The sequence below is a fragment of the Hyaena hyaena genome, unplaced genomic scaffold, assembly GCF_003009895.1.
Source record: "Hyaena hyaena isolate Hyena2069 unplaced genomic scaffold, ASM300989v1 scaffold_93, whole genome shotgun sequence".
Taxonomy (NCBI): domain Eukaryota; kingdom Metazoa; phylum Chordata; class Mammalia; order Carnivora; family Hyaenidae; genus Hyaena; species Hyaena hyaena.
The window spans coordinates 1,448,243-1,465,004 of record NW_024080724.1 but is presented as its reverse complement, the minus strand read 5'-3'; the positions used below and the strand labels follow the sequence as shown (position 1 = coordinate 1,465,004).

The 16,762-nt window shown below is 47.7% G+C and overlaps 2 protein-coding genes across 4 annotated transcripts in view; one reads left to right on the top strand and one right to left on the bottom strand.

Annotated features, from left to right (window-relative positions):
* TMOD1 (tropomodulin 1) overlaps window positions 1-16,762 on the top strand; it is an 86,886-nt gene that overhangs the window by 68,137 nt on the left and 1,987 nt on the right. For both annotated transcript variants that reach the window (XM_039234761.1, XM_039234762.1), the window contains exon 9: window positions 10,489-10,633. In XM_039234761.1, the coding sequence (XP_039090692.1) occupies window positions 10,489-10,633 (145 nt within the window). The remainder of the gene's footprint in view (window positions 1-10,488; window positions 10,634-16,762) is intronic.
* The window catches only part of TSTD2 (thiosulfate sulfurtransferase like domain containing 2), a 34,200-nt gene continuing 25,689 nt past the window's right edge, over window positions 8,252-16,762 (bottom strand). The window contains exon 11 of one of the 2 annotated variants that reach the window (XM_039234758.1): window positions 8,252-8,292. Coding sequence is in view for 1 of the 2 variants with exons in the window: in XM_039234759.1 (XP_039090690.1) it covers window positions 8,270-8,292 (23 nt within the window). In the remaining variant the exon portion in view is untranslated. The remainder of the gene's footprint in view (window positions 8,293-16,762) is intronic. The other variant, XM_039234759.1, reaches the window with a different exon arrangement.

Here is a 16,762-nt window from a genome sequence, read left to right as displayed (position 1 = left end):
GATCTAGAGAATTCACACAGAAATCTTTTTTTCTTAATGTTTTATTTATTTCTGAGAGAGAGACACAACGTGAGCAGGGGAGGATCAGAGAGAGAGGGAGACACAGAATCCGAAGCAGGCCTCAGGCCCTGAGCTGTCAGCACAGAGCCCAACAAGGGGCTCAAACCCGCAAACTGTGAGATCGTGACCTGAGCTGAAGTCGGACGCTTAACTGACTGAGCCACCCAGGCACCCCTCACACAGAATTCTAAGAGTCGATTGACTGAGTAGGTACCAAGCATCCATTATCTCATTTAATGGTCCCAAAGGCTTCTTGGGAATGGGTATTACAACCCACCCCTGTCTTGTAGGTGAGGAAACTAAAGGCCCAGGCAGGTTCTGCAACTTGCCCACAGTCACACAGGAAGTGAGTGACAGAGGCAAGACTCAAGCCCAGGTTGATGTGACTCCACAGTCTGGGAACCGTGCTCCTATGGGCTCCTGACTCCTCCTGTTGTTTGGTGTGGGCCTTCCTTGGCTTTCCTTGGCAGTCCCTTACCCCTGGTGTGAGGCTAGAGTGCTGGTCACCACCTCCCCCCACCATCATGGGAGCCTCTTTTCTGGTTCATCTCAGCGGTTGATGATGGCTGGCTGAACCCCAGGGCCGTGCTCTAGGCTCTGTGTGTGGACCAGGCTCTGGCTCTGTCCTCCAGCAATTCCACACTGGGTGGGAAGGCAGGCAAGTACAGAAATGATCATAGGACTAGGGGCTTCAGCCGATGGTGGGCCTTTGGGGCGGCAATCTCAGGCAGGAGCAGGTATCATGGAGGGCTTGCCGGAGGAGATGGAGTTTGAGACAGACTCGTAGGGTGGACAGTATCTCAGAGAGTGAAGTGGAGGCCGTGGCATCTCAGGTGCAGTGAACCCCATGAACGAAGAGAAGGAGAGCAGAAAAGCCACGGAGCCCACCCAAACAAGACTAATGGCGCCCCTGGAGGAAGCCAGAAAGGGAGCTGGAAATCCAAAGGGCTCTGACTAGGTAGGCTGTGACCTGCACCAATGTGTGCTGTGTTCTGGGAAGATGGTTCCTGCCTGGGTGGGAGAGAACGGAGGGCAGGCATCAGCTCCTGGGAGACCAGTGGGGGCTATGACTGCCCAAATGATGAGGACTCGTGGGGCAGTCTTCCCGCAGGCCCGGAGTCTGGGGAAGGCCACCCGTGCCTCTCACAGTGCACCTCTCCTCGGGTGCCCCAGCTCTGGGCTCTGGGCATGTGCCAAAGAGGAGGTGATGAGTGGCATTTGATTTATTCCTCATTCTTGGTTAGTCACCGTGGTCCTCAGAGGCCACAACTTTCCCCTCAGCTCTTGTGCCTGTAACCTGTGTTAGTGAGCCTCTGTCCTCCTACTTCCTTATACGGCCAAAGAAAGGGACTCGAGGAGTTCTACCCTGGTGGCAAGAGCCTTGCTGGCTGGCTGAGGACCCAAATCTGGGAACTGGGATCCTGGGCCTGTTTGTTTACTCAGCCATCTCTCTTTATCTCCAAGCAATGTTGTGCTGCCGTCTGAAGTGGCCCTGAGCCGGCAGTGAGGGTGGGAGGGGGCAGAGAGGCCCGGACCCAGAGCTGAGGGCATTGAGGAAATGTCTAGCCCAGCCCTCCTTTTGCAGGTGGGGAACTTGAAGATCAAAGAAGGAATGGGACATGCTGAGGTCACAGATCAAGTTAGTGTCAGACCTGGGTCATAACTGAGGTATCCCACCTTCCAGATGGGATTTACAGATGCACGGGAGAGACCCTCAACCCCTAGGAGCAGGCACTACATATGGGGTGCCTGCCAGCTCTCTCCATCCCAAGTTGGCCAAATCCAAATGGTGATTCTCTGTCCCTCTTGATTTGCCCTCCTTATTTCCATGAAAGCTGCCCCCAGGACCTCAGGGCACAGGGTACTCCCTGCCCCTCAGAACAGACAAGGTCTCCTCTTAAAACATGACCCCCTCCCCAAATAAAGCTATGTGCAATGTATCAGCCGGATTTCTCACATTTCATTCCAATATTTGACAGTGAGTATATGCTTCATATTTTGAAAAGAGGCTACAGGAAGTAGATTGAATTTTCTTGTTTACCCAAATTGGATTATCTTCCTAGCACAAATAAATTTAGAAAGAAAACAAGGGGTGCTTGGGTGGCTCAGTCAGTTGAGGTCCGACTTAAGCTCAGGTCATGATCTCGCGAGTTACAAGTTCAAGCCTCACGTCAGGCTCTGTGCTGACAGCTCAGAGTCCAGAGCCTGCTTCAGATTCTGTGTTTCCATCTCTGCCCCTCCCCTGCTCATGCTCTGTCTCCCTTTCAAAAACAAGTTTTAAAAAAATTAAAAAGTTTAAAAAATAAAAGAAAGAAAACAAATGCCACACTAGAATAAGATCCTGAAGGTTTTCACACCCCCCTTAATTTTAGATTGCATGCTCATGGCAGCTGGCTAATTTTTTTTTTTTTTTTTAATGAGGATGAATGTGACTTTTGGTTTGCAAAAAAAAAAAAAAAGGAAAACACTCTTGAAAACCAAGTGAGCAAGACTTCTTGACCAATCATGCTCTCTGTTTTGTTCCTCATACATTCAGCTTCTAGGCAGCAGCTTTTGGCTTGTGCATGATTTTTGTGTCTGTCTCTGTGTGTACTACAGTAATTCAGCCTGGAAATATCCAGCCTCTGCGAGAGAACAGACATGTGTCACCATCCCTTCCTTGAAATGCCAATTATGGTCTTTTACTGACCTCATTCCTCAGAGAAAAATGAGATAGAGTCAGTGGAAATGAGAGGAAAAAAACATGATGTTGAGAAAATCGTTTTCCTACGCAGATCAGCATGAGTCAGAATAAAGGTTTGTGACCACAGCCATCTTGCACCATGTCTGGCCCCCAGTGGAGGCTGCACTCTGTTCTGAAAAGCCAAGAGCTTTCCAGACAGGAGACAGACTGACCCAGGGATTACCTGTCTTCAAGTCTGTGACACTTGAAGTCAAACAAGGATCAAATCCAAGCTAAGCCTCAGCTCCATCATATTCTTGCTGTGTAATGGTGGGAAGGAATCACTTAATGTATCCATGCCTCAGTTTCCTCGCCTCTAAAGTGGACCTGGAATGCATCTTCTCTCAATAAAGGGGAGGTGATATTCCTATTCTTAATTAGACCAGTTGGTGGTAGAAGGGTAGGCTGCAGAGCACTGACCTCTGAGAGATTCTGGCTGGTGCAGGAAACAAATTTTATCTCCTTTCTCTCCTCCTTTATTCCCTTTCCTACTTATGTTTACTTTTTATTAAAGTGTAACTTATATATAGTAACAAATATACCCTAAATGGACAGCTCAATGAATGTATATATTTATATTCATATATGGATTTATACACCTGTGTGTACTTGTTATATTATTATATATAACACACAGACCAAGGTGCTGTGGTCTGTGTGTTATATATTGATCTGCTTGGTAATCAGCACCAAGATCAAGATATAGAACATTTCCACATCTCATATGCTCCCCCCCTCAATACCCTCCAATTATAATCATGTCATGATTTCTATCACCATAGATGAGTTTTGCCTGCTCTTAAACTTCATGTAAATGGAATCCCATGTATGTGCTGTTTTGTGTCTGGCTTTTATTGCTCAGCATTGCCTGTAAGTGTATCAGTTATCTATAGCTGTGTAACAAATTATCCTCCAAAACTTAGCAGCTTAAAATAGCAATGAACATGTATGAGCTCACAGTTTCTGAGAGCCAGGAATCCAGGAAGTTTGGCCGCATGGTTCTAGCCCAAGATCTCTGACAAGATTGCAGTCAAGTGCAGTCTGAAGGCCTGACCAGGGCTGGGGAAGTCGCTTCCAAGATGGCTTCCTCCATGACTGTTGGCAGGAAGCCTTAGCTCCTTGGCTTGTGGACCTCTTCACCAGGCTGCTTGAGTGTCCTCACTAGATGGCAGCTAACTTCTCTCAGAGCCAACGATCCAAGGTGGAGAAAGAAGCAAGCCACAAATGCCTTTTATGAGCCAACTTGGAAGTTACACGGTCACTTCTGCCATGGTCTATCTGTGAGAAGTGAGTTACTAAGCACAGCCACCCACAAGGGGAGGGGAATTAGGCACTGCCTTTGGAAGGGAGGAGGATAAAGAATTGGCAGACATACCTTAAAGTCACCAAAGTGGGAATCAGCTGGGCTATTTTCCTTTGCTGCAGTTTGGGCAGAAAGACCTTTCTAACCTGCAGAGGTACCCTAGGAGCAGGGTGCCTCATGGGTGACGTGCTCCCATCCCCAGGAGTAAGCAGAACAGGACTTGGCAGCTGCGATACTGAAGAAATTTTATTATCAGCCGCCATTTGCGACTCTGAACTTGGGCTAGATAATTCCCAGGGCTCCTTTCTATTGTTTTCGCAAGTATTCCCAGTTGCCCACATCTTCTGGATCACAAAGAAAAGGCCATGATTGGCCCCAGCAGGTGCACAGAGTGAGTGAGCTTCTTGATGCCCATGGTGCCTCTGGCCAGAATGAGGGTCTCAGAGCCAGCTGCTCCAGGCCACAGCTCACCTCCACTTTGGGCACTGGTTGGTGTTCATAAGCCAGTGAATCTGGTCATCGTTTTATCAGACTGATAATACTCAGCCAAAGGAAAGGTGGGAGGAACAGGAGCCGACGTCACTGCTGAAGGGCCCGTCAGCGTTTGTACCCTCTTGGCAGAGCAGTCACGATTTTAACCCAAAATACGCCTGTCTTTGAACCCAGCCATTAGCCATTCCACAGCCCCCTGTCCAGCCCCAGACTGGCTCTCGCCCCCGCAGAGCCACTGCCACCTTGCCTGTAATAAGGAAAACAGAAGCGAACTAAATATCTATCTGTACCAGGGCATCCCCTGAAGCCGTTCAAAGGGAGGAAGTAGCTCTGAATGTATTGGCTTGGAAAGATCTCCAGAAAATGTTACATGAAGAAGGCAAGTTGCAGAACAATGTGTATGGCTGAGATACCACCTCACGCCAGTCAGAGTGGCTAAAATGAGCAAATCAGAGAACTCTAGATGCTGGCGAGGATGTGGAGAAACGGGCACCCTCCTACACTGTTGGTGGGAATGTAAATTGGTACAGCCCCTCTGGAAAACAGTGTGGAGGTTCCTCAGGAAACTAACAATAGAACTCCCTTATGACCCAGCAATAGCACTGCTAGGAATTTACCCAAGGGATACAGAAATGCTGAGGCATAGGAGCACATGTACCCCAATGTTCATAGCAGCACTCTCCACAATAGCTAAAACATGGAAAGAGCCTAAGTGTCCATCAACAGATGAATGGATCAAGAAGATGTGGTTTATCTATACCATGGAATACTACATGGCAATGAGAAACAATGAAATCTGGCCATGTGTAGCAACATGGATAGACCTTGAGGGTGTTATGCTGAGCGAAATAAGTCAGGCAGAGAAGGACAAATATCATATGTTTGCACGTATAGGAGGATTAGGAGGAACTTGACGGAGGAACAAGGGGGAGAAGAAGGGCGGAAATGGTGGGGGAAAGGGAGAGAGGCAAACCATGAGAGACTCTTGAATGCTGACAAAAACTGAGGACTGATGGATGTGGGGGGGGGTGGGCATGGAGGAGGGCACTTTGGGGATGAGCACTGAGTGTTATGTGGAAACTAATTTGACAATAAACTATTTAAAAAAAAAAAAAAGAAAAGCAGACAAGCAAATACAGTGCGCCAAGTAGTGTGCTAAATATGAGATTCCTTATAAACAAAAAGTGGAGTTAATCACAGTACTTAACCATAGATATTTGGTAAAAATGATGGTATAGTCATATATATTAACACTATTAATACACTTCATCACATGGAATGTTCTGTATGACATATCTTGTCATTAAAAAGGCAATTTATGAGATAAAAAAAAAAAAAGAACAATGTGTATGGTATGAATCCATTTAAGAAAAACATTTACAAATCTGTGTACTTTTATTATAGACTTCATAGACACACTCCAAGGCAACACACCCCACTGGCCATGGTGCTGACTGTAGAAAGGGCGTAGGATTGGGATAGGGATGTGAGGGAAACTCCCTGACTTGACTCAATACTTTACTTTAGTATCCTCTGAATGTTTAATGAGATTATATTTATTCCCAAGTGATAAATCTGAAGGTGGGGATGGCAAGAGTTCTTCCCCAACCCGCCTTCCCTGGTTCTGCTGCCAAAGTCTGCTGTGGCCAGTCCTGACGTGACCTGCCCTTGCGTTCTGCTGTGCAGGGGGCTCCTAACTGCCCCTCACCCACTGGCCAGGTGGCCTCCTGACTTTTTAATGCCCTCCAAGCAAGCCACCCTGCCCTCTGTCCGTACACCTCCAGGGATGAGCAGTCTACCACCTTACCAGGCAGTTCCTTCCATGTGCAGACACTGCTACTGGTCAGATCACAGTCCTGCATGCTGAGCCAAACCCCATCTGTCTGCAGCCCCTCTCATCAGCCCGACACCCAAGTGAGGCGGGAACCACCAAACTCTGGAAACTCCTCTGTTCAAATCCTGGTTCTGTAACCAACTGGCTCTGTGATTTGGGGGAAATTTATTAATACCTCTGTTCTTCATGGACCTCACCTGTAAGATGCAAGTTATAATAATAGTACAAGTTCCGTAGATGTATGGGGAGGAGAAAATGAGTTAGCTTATCAGAAGTGCTTATGGCATTGCCTCGCACACAGTGATCACTAAATAACAAATATTTGAAAAATAAGTAAGAGGTCAGAGGTTTGGTCCTGGCAGTATCCCCACGGCCTCTTCTCTCATCTGTGAAATGATTGAGGCCTTCCAGACTCAGAGTCGCTGAAGAGGGACAGTCTGAGAATGAAGCAAGCATGAAGCTTCTTAAGATGTGTGCACCTTTTCTATCTTACTCTTTAATGTAAAAATAATAGTTTGGGTTGAAGATTGACACACTGGGAAGACTGGCCATGATTATCTAGTAGAATCCTGTATTTTCTTGAATACACCCAGATACCTCTGCATGTATCCCAGGGATATCAGACCCTAGTTTGAGAATGTGGGCCTAGAGGATCCTCTGAAGTCCTTCCAGTGTCAGGTCAAGGTCAAGCCCTGGCTCTGGCATTAAATAGAGGGAGCACAGTCCAGCTTCCATCTATACATGGCTTCCATTTACTCATCTCTAAGACAGAGGGACCAGTCCCTGCCTGCCCTGCCTCCCCAGGGATTAGGGAGGTTGAAGGGGGCAGTCTGCATGGGGTGCTTGGTGCTTTGGGCTGAGGGGCATGGAGGGCCAGCTCAGCACAAGCAGCCGTCACAGATGCTGGCAGCCCCTCCACTCGGGGTAGACCAGAGCTTCATGAGACCAGCCCATCCTGAGTCCTAATCGAGCTTTCCAAGAAGATGACCTCAAGGAGAGGCCATGCTTCCTACTAAGTGGGGGTGGGCAGGGAACCTTCCAGTTCCTTCTCCGGCCCTTATATGGTCCCTATACTACCTGCCAGACCAAGCAGACCAGAGCCCAGGGCTGTGCTGAGTCCTCTGAGGACAGGCCTGAGCTCTTTCCAGCCCTTCCAGGAGCCGTGACAGATGGGTGATGGAACTTCACCAACGTCACTCTACCTGCCCAGCTTAGCATTGCCAGCCCCATGTGAACCCAGAGAGGCTCTTGTGAACTCAGAGTACCTGGGAGGGGTCCTCCATCAAGAGTCTCAACTATGGCACACACTTGTCCCTTTGGATGATGGGCTAATGTGTCCTCTCAACCCTCCTGTGTTGTTGTGCCTCAACTGTGTTCCTATTTCCTCCATTCAGTTCAATTCCTTGCCTGACCTGGAGATCCTGGTCCTTATGTGCTATCCAAGGGCTCACACAGCCTAGGGAAGCACCATTTAAACGCATCTTCTATGGGGGGGAGGGGAGAGATGGGCATGGAGGAGGGCACTTGTGGGGATGAGCAGTGGGTGTTATATGGAGACCAACTTGACAATAAACTATTTGTAAAACAAATAAAAAATTAAAAAATCAATAAACGCATCTTCTGTGATGATGGAAATGTTCTGTATCTGCACTGACCTAATTGCCAGTGCAACTGAGGAACTGAATTTTAAATTTTATTTAGTTTTAATTATTTAAATTTCAGAATTCGATTAAAAATGGACAGAGGATCTGAATAGACATTTTTCCAAAGAAAACATACAGATGGCCAACACATATATGAAAAGATGCTCACCACCACTGATCATCAGGGAAATGCAAGTCAAAACCACAATACGCAATCACCTCACACCTGTTTGAATACCTAAAATAAAAAGGACAAGAAATAACAAGTGTTGGTAAGGATGTAGAGAAAAGAAAACACTTGTGCTCTACTGGTGAGAATGTAAATCAGTGCAGCCACTGTGGAAAACACTATGGAGGTTCCTCAAAAAATTAATTAATTAACTAAATCGCTCAATCAATCTACTGTATGATCCAGCAATCCCACCCCTGGATATTTATCCAAAGAAAACAAAAACACTAATTCAAAAAGATATGTGCACCCTCATGTCCACTGTAGCATTATTTACAGTAGCAAAGATATGGAAACAACTTAAGTGCCCACCAGTGGGTGAATGGAAGATGTGGTGTATATATTATGGAATATTACTCAGCCCTAAAAAAAAAAAAAAAAAAAGGAAATCTTGCCATGTGCAATGACGTAGATGAAGCTTGAGGGCATTATGCTGAGTGAAGTAAGTCAGATTGAGAAAGACAAATACCTAGGATCTCACTTATATGTGGAATCTAAACAAAACCAAAACCAAAAAACAACCAAGGTCATAGATACAGAGAAAAGACTGGTGGTTGCCAGAGGTGAGGGGTGACGGGGGCAGTGAGATGGGTGAAGGGGGCCTCATTGTCCCGGCTAGGATCCCCAGGACGGTATTAGTGAAAGTGAACATTCTTGTCTTATTCCTTCCCTGAAGGGGAAAGTCTTTAAGCCTTGATATGTTAGTTTGTTTTCTATGTCTTTTCAGATCTCTTTAAGATTATGTTTATTTTGAGGGGTGCCTGGGTAGCTCAGTTGGTTAAGCATCTGATTCTTGATCTTACGGTTTATGGGACTGAGCCCCACACTGACAGGGCAGAGCCTGCTTGGGATTCTCTCTCTCCCTCTCTATCTGTCCCTCCCCTACTTACGCATGATCTCTCTCTCTCTCTCTCTCTCTGTCAAAAATAAAAAGTTTTTTTAAAGATTGCATTTATTTTGAATTTTTTTAATGTTTATTTCTGAGACACAGAGTGTGCATGAGCAGCGAAGCGGGAGAGAAAGAGGGAGACAGACTCTGAAGCAGGCTCTGCACTGTCAGCGCAAAGCCTCCTGACTCAGGGCTCGAACCCACAAACTGTGAGCTCATGACCTGAGCTGATGTCAGACGTTCAACTGACTGAGCCATTCGGGTGCCCCAAGTTATATTTATTTTGTATTATCTTACTATACATGGTTAACAGAAAACTCAAATAATAAGATACAAAGAAAACAAAATCTCTTCCAAAACCCACCACCGCCAGTACACTGGCTGGCCTTGTCTAGGCATATATATGTGTATGGAAAATATGGGTAACTTTACTTAAATATGGCCTGTTATGCAACTGAGCTTTCTTTTTCCATATTGTTTCGTGGTCATCTTTCCAGGCCTGTGACCAAAGATTTGCATCATCATCTGACATCTGTCATGTTCTCTTATAAAGCTCAACTATCATTTATTTGGACAGCTCTCTCTCCATGAGTGTCTAAGCTGCTTCCCTTTCTCCCCACTATTATAAGCAAGACTGAACATCCTCATTATATCCTTCCTAAGACTGTATATTGTAAGGTTTTTCGTTTTCTTTTGTTTTCTTTCAACCTTTATCACTAGAGATCTTGGAGTAGAGAACATGATCAGAGGGAGGCTTCAGAAAAAAACGAACTCTGGGCATTCCCAATTTGAACTCTGGGCATTCCCAATTTATCGTGTGACCTTAGGCAAATCCTTTCCCCTCTCTGGGTCTCTGTTTCTTTCATTTGTAAATTGAAGGGATTCCTCTAAGTGACTGGTTACCAAACCTGGCTGTATATTAACATCACCTGGGAGTTTAAAAAAACCACAAACACCTGAGTCTCATTCCTGGAGTGTTGAATTTAATTAAAATGGGGTATAGCCTGTACAGTGGAATTTTTAATCTCCTTGAGACTCGTTGAAGATCCTTCCTGCTCGAGTTTTCTAGGAAGGCTGCTGGGGGGCGGGCAATGGAAAGATCTGTTCTTGGCATCCAGCAGGCCTGGGTTTGAATCCCAGCTCATTCACTCCTGGCTGTGTGACCCTTCACCTTCTTCAAACTTCCAATTCCCTGTTCTTGGGGGAGGAGGGAGGAGTGGTTAAAACCCCCGCCCACCACGCAGGGTTTCAGCAGGTAGAAAAGATTCCTGCACAAATGGAGTGAGTAGTGACTACTGTTCTTTTCTTGATCAAAGAGCCAACCTCTGGGCAACAAAGTGGAGATGGAGATAGTAAACATGTTGGAAAAAAACGCAACACTTCTCAAATTTGGCTACCACTTTACCCAGCAGGGGCCCCGGCTGCGGGCGTCCAACGCAATGATGAACAACAACGACCTTGGTAAGTGGAACTGTGCTACCTATCTACCTGCCCATCACTTTCCCACCCGTCCTGGAGGTTGTGGGGTGGCGTGCAGATATATGGCAGGGAATATTCCACTGATACCTTCTCCGAGGGAGCCCTCTCCCTGAGCCTGAACCCTGACCACCTTGGTTACATTTACTAGTTTTCTGTATTGGTGCCTGGCCTGCTGCCTCCCGTAGGCTGTGGGTGCCTCACCTAGCAGGAACTGAGGCTGAGCACTCTTCTCCTCCTCCCGGGGGGCTCAGCGCAGCACAGGGCTGGAGCCCAAGTGCACCCTGGGAGCCTTGTTTGGCTGAGTGAAAGGAAAGGCGGCGGGTCACAGGCTCACCATGAGTCTTTTCCTCTTTGAATACCCTCCTCTGAGCTCTGAGTCTTCTCGGCACCATCAGGTCTGGCTCTAATCCCAGTCCCCAAAGCCGCCAACCAGCACCACTACCCAAACCCGATGCCTAGGAAATCTCACAGCACTTTTAAGGTAAAAGTTGAAAATGTGAGTGTAACAAGTTACATTCATTTAATGTCAGTTTAAGGCATAGTTACTATTTTTCCCAAAAAAGAAACAAAAGAAAATGTCACATTTTTATGAGCATCTGCCAAATAGGTTTACAAGTCAGTTAATGAAAAGTGAGGTGAGTCATTGACTGACTTACAGGTGTCTGTTGTTCTCAACCTCTGTGTGTAGTTATTTATGACGGGTATTCCTGTTGGCTGCTAAAGGGACTTGATACTGTGTCCAAAATGGACTATGTCTGCTAAGGCTGTAGGAAAATGAGAGGAAAAAACAACAAGAAAAGGAGGGGGCCTAATATGTTAACATAATTGATCATTACATTTAGCTGTGAGTTTTCTAGAACCAAGGTGAGAAGACAAACCAAGTTACACTATTCTTACTACCAAAGAGAACAAAGCATAACAAGTTTGGAAACAAAGAAAAAGAATGAGAGCCTCTTTCTGCGATTGAACTATGAAATAACTGTATGTTCTAAAGGAAAAGGCCTTCAGTGAGTTTTTCATCAGATTCAAGCCTGTTCTACACATGGGGTTTTTAGCTTTTGTTTCTAGTACTCGGCAAAATGCAAAGAACTTAATACTAAGGCACATCTCAAAGTGAAGGCACATCACTTTCTAGTGATGAATCTGAGGCTAGGTGAACACCCAGAAGAATAGAGGGGGGTGTGTAGGTGTGTGTGCACAGAACTGATGCACAAAGAACCATGTACATTTTAGATTGAGTTACTCAATTCAACAAACATTGGTCAAAGTCCTGTAGGGCACTGGGTGTTGAAGATACAGCTTTCTGCTCTACAGGGACACGCCCTGTCATCCTCTGACCACATCCTTCATTATGCCTCATAGTTGATAGAGCGCTGCCAGAGTACCTATAAGAAGTTATTCATTCATTGCTCGCTGTATAGATGCCACTTTTTCCTAGAGCTCCAAGTCTAGAAAAGTCTATAAAACAAAGAAACAAAAATGCACCTAGTATCCTGGTTTATCTCAAGTGCCCTCATTTCAAATAAACACAAAGACAAATTATTACCAGTCATTATTTACGGTATAACAGAGGTGATGGCCACCCTGAACTGTGGAGGGAGGCCAGCAATCTAGATGCTCATGGCCAGCTGTGACCTGCCTCAAAGCAGCACTAAATGCCTTTAGTTCTATCCCAAAATGCCATAGCCTCACGTTTTCCCCTCCCAGTTTAGATTAAGCTTCTTATGTGCGCATGGCTGCCAACCCCAGGGCTAACCCAGCTTTTGTCTTCTAGTAGCAAAATGGTCTGGGGGCCTTTTCTATTGATGGAGGCTCCAGATGGCCAGAGGTCGGGTGCTGCAGTGGGTGAGGGGCACCAGAACTAGCTGTGGGTTGGATAACCTGGCCCCTGGGGACGTGCCCAGTCCTGAGAGTCTGTGACTCCAAATCCCCAGCCCGACTCCTATCTGCAGCGGCTTCTGGGGCTCTGGCCGGGCCCTAGAGTCCCGGAGCTGGAGGGCCTGCAGACTCGCCCCCCAGTTCCCTTACCCGAAAACTGAAGCCTGGGTGGGACTGCCCTTCTAGGCAGCAGCTCAGTCAAATCATACCAGTTGTTCCAGCAGGCACTTTTGGAGCAACTTTTGTGTGCCCAGGACTGTGCCAGGGGACGTAAAGGGCAACAGAAAGACTAGTTCCTTGACTCCAGAACCTTTAAAACCACCTTTCAGGAGAGAAAAGACTCCAGGGCGTGCCTAAAAATTCAAGAATGCCTACGCACTGTGCCCAGCAAAGAAGTGACTTGCAGGGACAGAGGCCAGTTAAGCAAAACATTCCCATTGGGGGTGGGCCTTTAGGCAGCTTTGCAGGAAGAGCTAGATGGTGGGGGAGGTCAGGAGGCATTTTGGTGGGGGGTACCTAATATTTCAGGTAGGAGAGACAGAAAGATCCAAAAGGACTGGAGGGACTATTAGAAGGAGCTAGACCTAGAAGGAAAAGCAGGAAAAGCATTCAAAGCAGAAGGAACAGCATGGGCAAAGGTAGGACCAGGAGCTTGGTGAGGAAAGCAGATGCAAAGTGAGACTGGCAGTTCCTGGACAGGACTGACAGCTGATAAAAATGGGCCTCAGGGTCACCCTGTGGGACTGTGCAGCTCTTCCTTTGGGGTTTCCCGCCAAAGGAATTAGAGCAGAATCAATTGTTTTCGTGATTACACGCAACGTTGAGTGCTGTTTGGTGAAGTAGTATTTCTAGCTTTAAAGGCCAATTGTGCCCATCTGCTAAGTTTTGTAATAGAAACGCTTCTGCTTCTGATAGTGCACCAGCCTCCTGCAAAAGAGAAGTCCTTTCTTTCCAACACATTTGCATCCCGCTGTCAGTGCTCTGATGAAGCAGGCTTCCGTGCTTTCCAGCTGAGTATTTTTATCCCGAGAGCCTCCGGCGGGCTCTACCTAGCCTCTGTGGGGGACAGCAGTGTCTGCAGAGCGGACAGGGCCCAGCTTCTCCAGTTTTCTCACTCAAGCCTGCCTCTGCTGGCTCCTGGCCCCACACATAGTAGTATCCGTATCCGTAGCAGTATCTGTAGCTGGGCCTCGGCGCGGTGGGTTTTGCCTGCCTGTAGGGTGGGCAGGCTCTTCCTTGGGGGATATTTGATCCCCGGGGACCAGAGGTCAGCCAGTGCCTCTGTGGACTTGCAGGCTGCCGGGTCCCATTCTGACTGGCGTGTCTTTGGTCCTTCCCAGCCTGTGCACTGAGCTGCTAACAGCGTATTCTGTGGAGAGGGAGCAGGGCACTGGGGTGCGGCGGTGTCCCCATCTATGCTTTCCCACAGCGATACCTCAGATGACTCCTCCTTCCACACTATTTATAGCTCAGAGGCTAAGCATGGCTCTCAGGTCGTGTAAATCTGCCCCCGAAGCTCTCTCCACTTAATGAAATCTGAATTGCCAACTCCAAGTTAAGACTGTTGTATGTGTGGAGGGGGGAGGGGAGGAGGGCTAACATGTTTAAAAGCAGAAAACACTCCTTCATGGGAAAAAGTCTCTCTTCTGTATTCTAAAGGAAGACTTTTCTAACAAGCACCCCAAGTCAATTTCATCATCTTCCCCCAAAACTATCTTGGGAAAGGGTATTACTTTCCTCACAGCCAATCAAGCCAGAAATCTGGGCCTCTTCCTGCATGCTGCCCCCTCTCTAGCTGGTCAGTCACCTCCTTTGCCCTGCCTCATGTCAAGCTCTCAGCACATTTGCCTCACGTCCTGCAATGTCCGTGGGCCCTCCAGCTTCTCTAGGCCAGCATCTTTCACGGGGTGCCCATCCCAAGGTTTGTTCTGTCACTCTGCTTAGTACTCTTGCTGGGCTCCCACTGCCCTCAGGAGAGAGTCCTGCACATGGCCCACATGACCCTTAGTGATCACAGCTGATACTTACACGGCACTTCCTGTGTGCCAGGCACAGCTGTGAACACTTCCTATCTTCTGCATGTGAGGCTCCCAACAATCGTGTGAATTAGATCCTGCTATCACCCCCACTCTACAGTAAGGCAGGAGGGAAGATTACCTGTAGTCATTGGATGGGAGAAGGGTTTGGGCTGCGGTCTGATCTCTGAGCCTGTGTCCCCCACCTCACCTCTCGGTGAGGGGCCCCACTGGACTTCTCTCTCAACACCCGTGACAAGCCATCTTCTTGCTCTGTGTTAGTACCAACCGGTCCAGGTAGCTTGAGTGTGCCTGCAGAGGGCCTTTCCTCCTAATCTTTCCCTTCCCACTATCCCTTCACCTTCAGGGTCCAGTGGACACGTTCCCTGCCATCCTTCTGACCACATTGTTCATTCTGCCTCATAGTTGCTAGAGAGCTACCACAGTACCTATAACATTTCATCAGACTTACTATTGGTATAGCTTGGTGCGCTGTTAAGCTAGATCTTTATTTCTGATCCTTGTGCTTGGCATATAATAGCACCCAGTAAATGCTATTGAATATATAACTGAATTTAAAATGCTTCTCAAAGACAGGATGGAGGTGTTCAAGCTTGGCAGGAAGTGGTGGCAGGAGTTACAGCAGCGGACAGAGGTTGATCCAGAAGACTTGGGATTCTTCCTGGCTTGGACAGTAAATGAGTCTGACAGTCACAGTGATAAGGATTTTGCTTTAAAGGAAGTAAAAAGCAGACTGAATTGAAGGAAGATACGGGGAGACTTGGCTTCTATTTCCAGTTTTGTCACTTATCCACCGTGACTTGGGCCAAGTTATTTCCATCTCTTGGCCTCAACTTCCTTCATCATTAAAATGGAGGAAAATAATACTTGAGTCAGTGGCTGCCTTGCCCTTCTCCCCATCCAGTCCCCGTAAGAGCGAGTGCTAGCTAGAGCAGCTGCACCGACCCGGCCCAGGGTACAGGACGAGGGCACATGGGGGAGAAAGAAACCTGGGATCCCTGTCTGTTCCCTGAGCCATGGGCTGGAGACTCGAGTTCCTGTCCTCATTCTGCCAATAGCTCTTAGGGACCCTAGCTCCCTTTTCTTCTCCAGGGAAAAGGAGCTAATGTCCTTGAGAGAACCAGATGTGTAAAATCTATGTAGATGGACTCAGATTGCACTGCGGGAGGTATTGGGACTGAGGCTCCAGGTGAGCCACACGCCTTGCTTCTGTCTGGTATCAGCTTTACTGCTTCGAGCAAGAAACGCAGCCCCTCTGCCACACTTCCCTTACCTGCAACATGGGAACGCTGACAAGGCCCGCATTCCAGAGCTGGTGGTGGAGCTCAGCGAGGGGCTGAGTGTAAAAGAGCTGTCATGAGGACTGGCCTGCCGGGCATGCTTGCTAACGTGACACTTAAAAGTCTGTTCATGTAAACCCTCTGGTCACTTTGGACAAAATTTTTCCGCTCTTTGGGTTTTGTTCCCTGACCTCTCTGAGCTGTCAGACATTCTGGTCATCTCCAGGACCTGGCCCACCCACTTGCATTCATTATTCTTCTGACGGGGCGGGGGAGGGGAGGGGAGAAGGAGCTCAGGCACAGGCTGAACTCTAGGCCCTGGCCTGGGTGATCTGTGCGCCCCTGCTCCCAGCCACAACCTGAGTACCGCTCCTTCCTGGGTGGCGCTGCTTTATGTGCTCAGTACCCTGCACAAGCTGATTCGGTTCTTGTTGCAGCTCGTATGCATCGATCTGGTGGCTGCGGGTCTACCGACTCAGCTTGGGAACTGGGAGACCTCTAAGTATAGACAGCCGTTTTCCCTCTTCTGCAATAGCTACCTGTCCCGGCCACACCAGCAGCCCCCTTGACTGCCACCTACCGGTTCTACAGACTTCTTTGACCTTTCTCTTGTGGCTGATCTAGCTTGCTGCTGCTGCTTCTTCATCTGCAGGCGCTGTAATTCATTTCAAAACACTCTCCCTTGTTACAACAAAGGGCCTCCTTCCCCCTCCCCAGTCATCCTAGAAGTAATGACTTGAGCCTGCCAGTGCCTTCCTCTTTATGGCATTTACCTACTTTGTTATGTGAACAGTATTTGAGCTTCAGTCGTCTTGCCCCTGGGAAAATGTCAAGGTTAACACTAAGGGGACACAGATACTGCGGGGTAATCTTCAGGGTGGAAACTTTCTTCCAAGGCAGGAGGCGGGCCAAGAGCT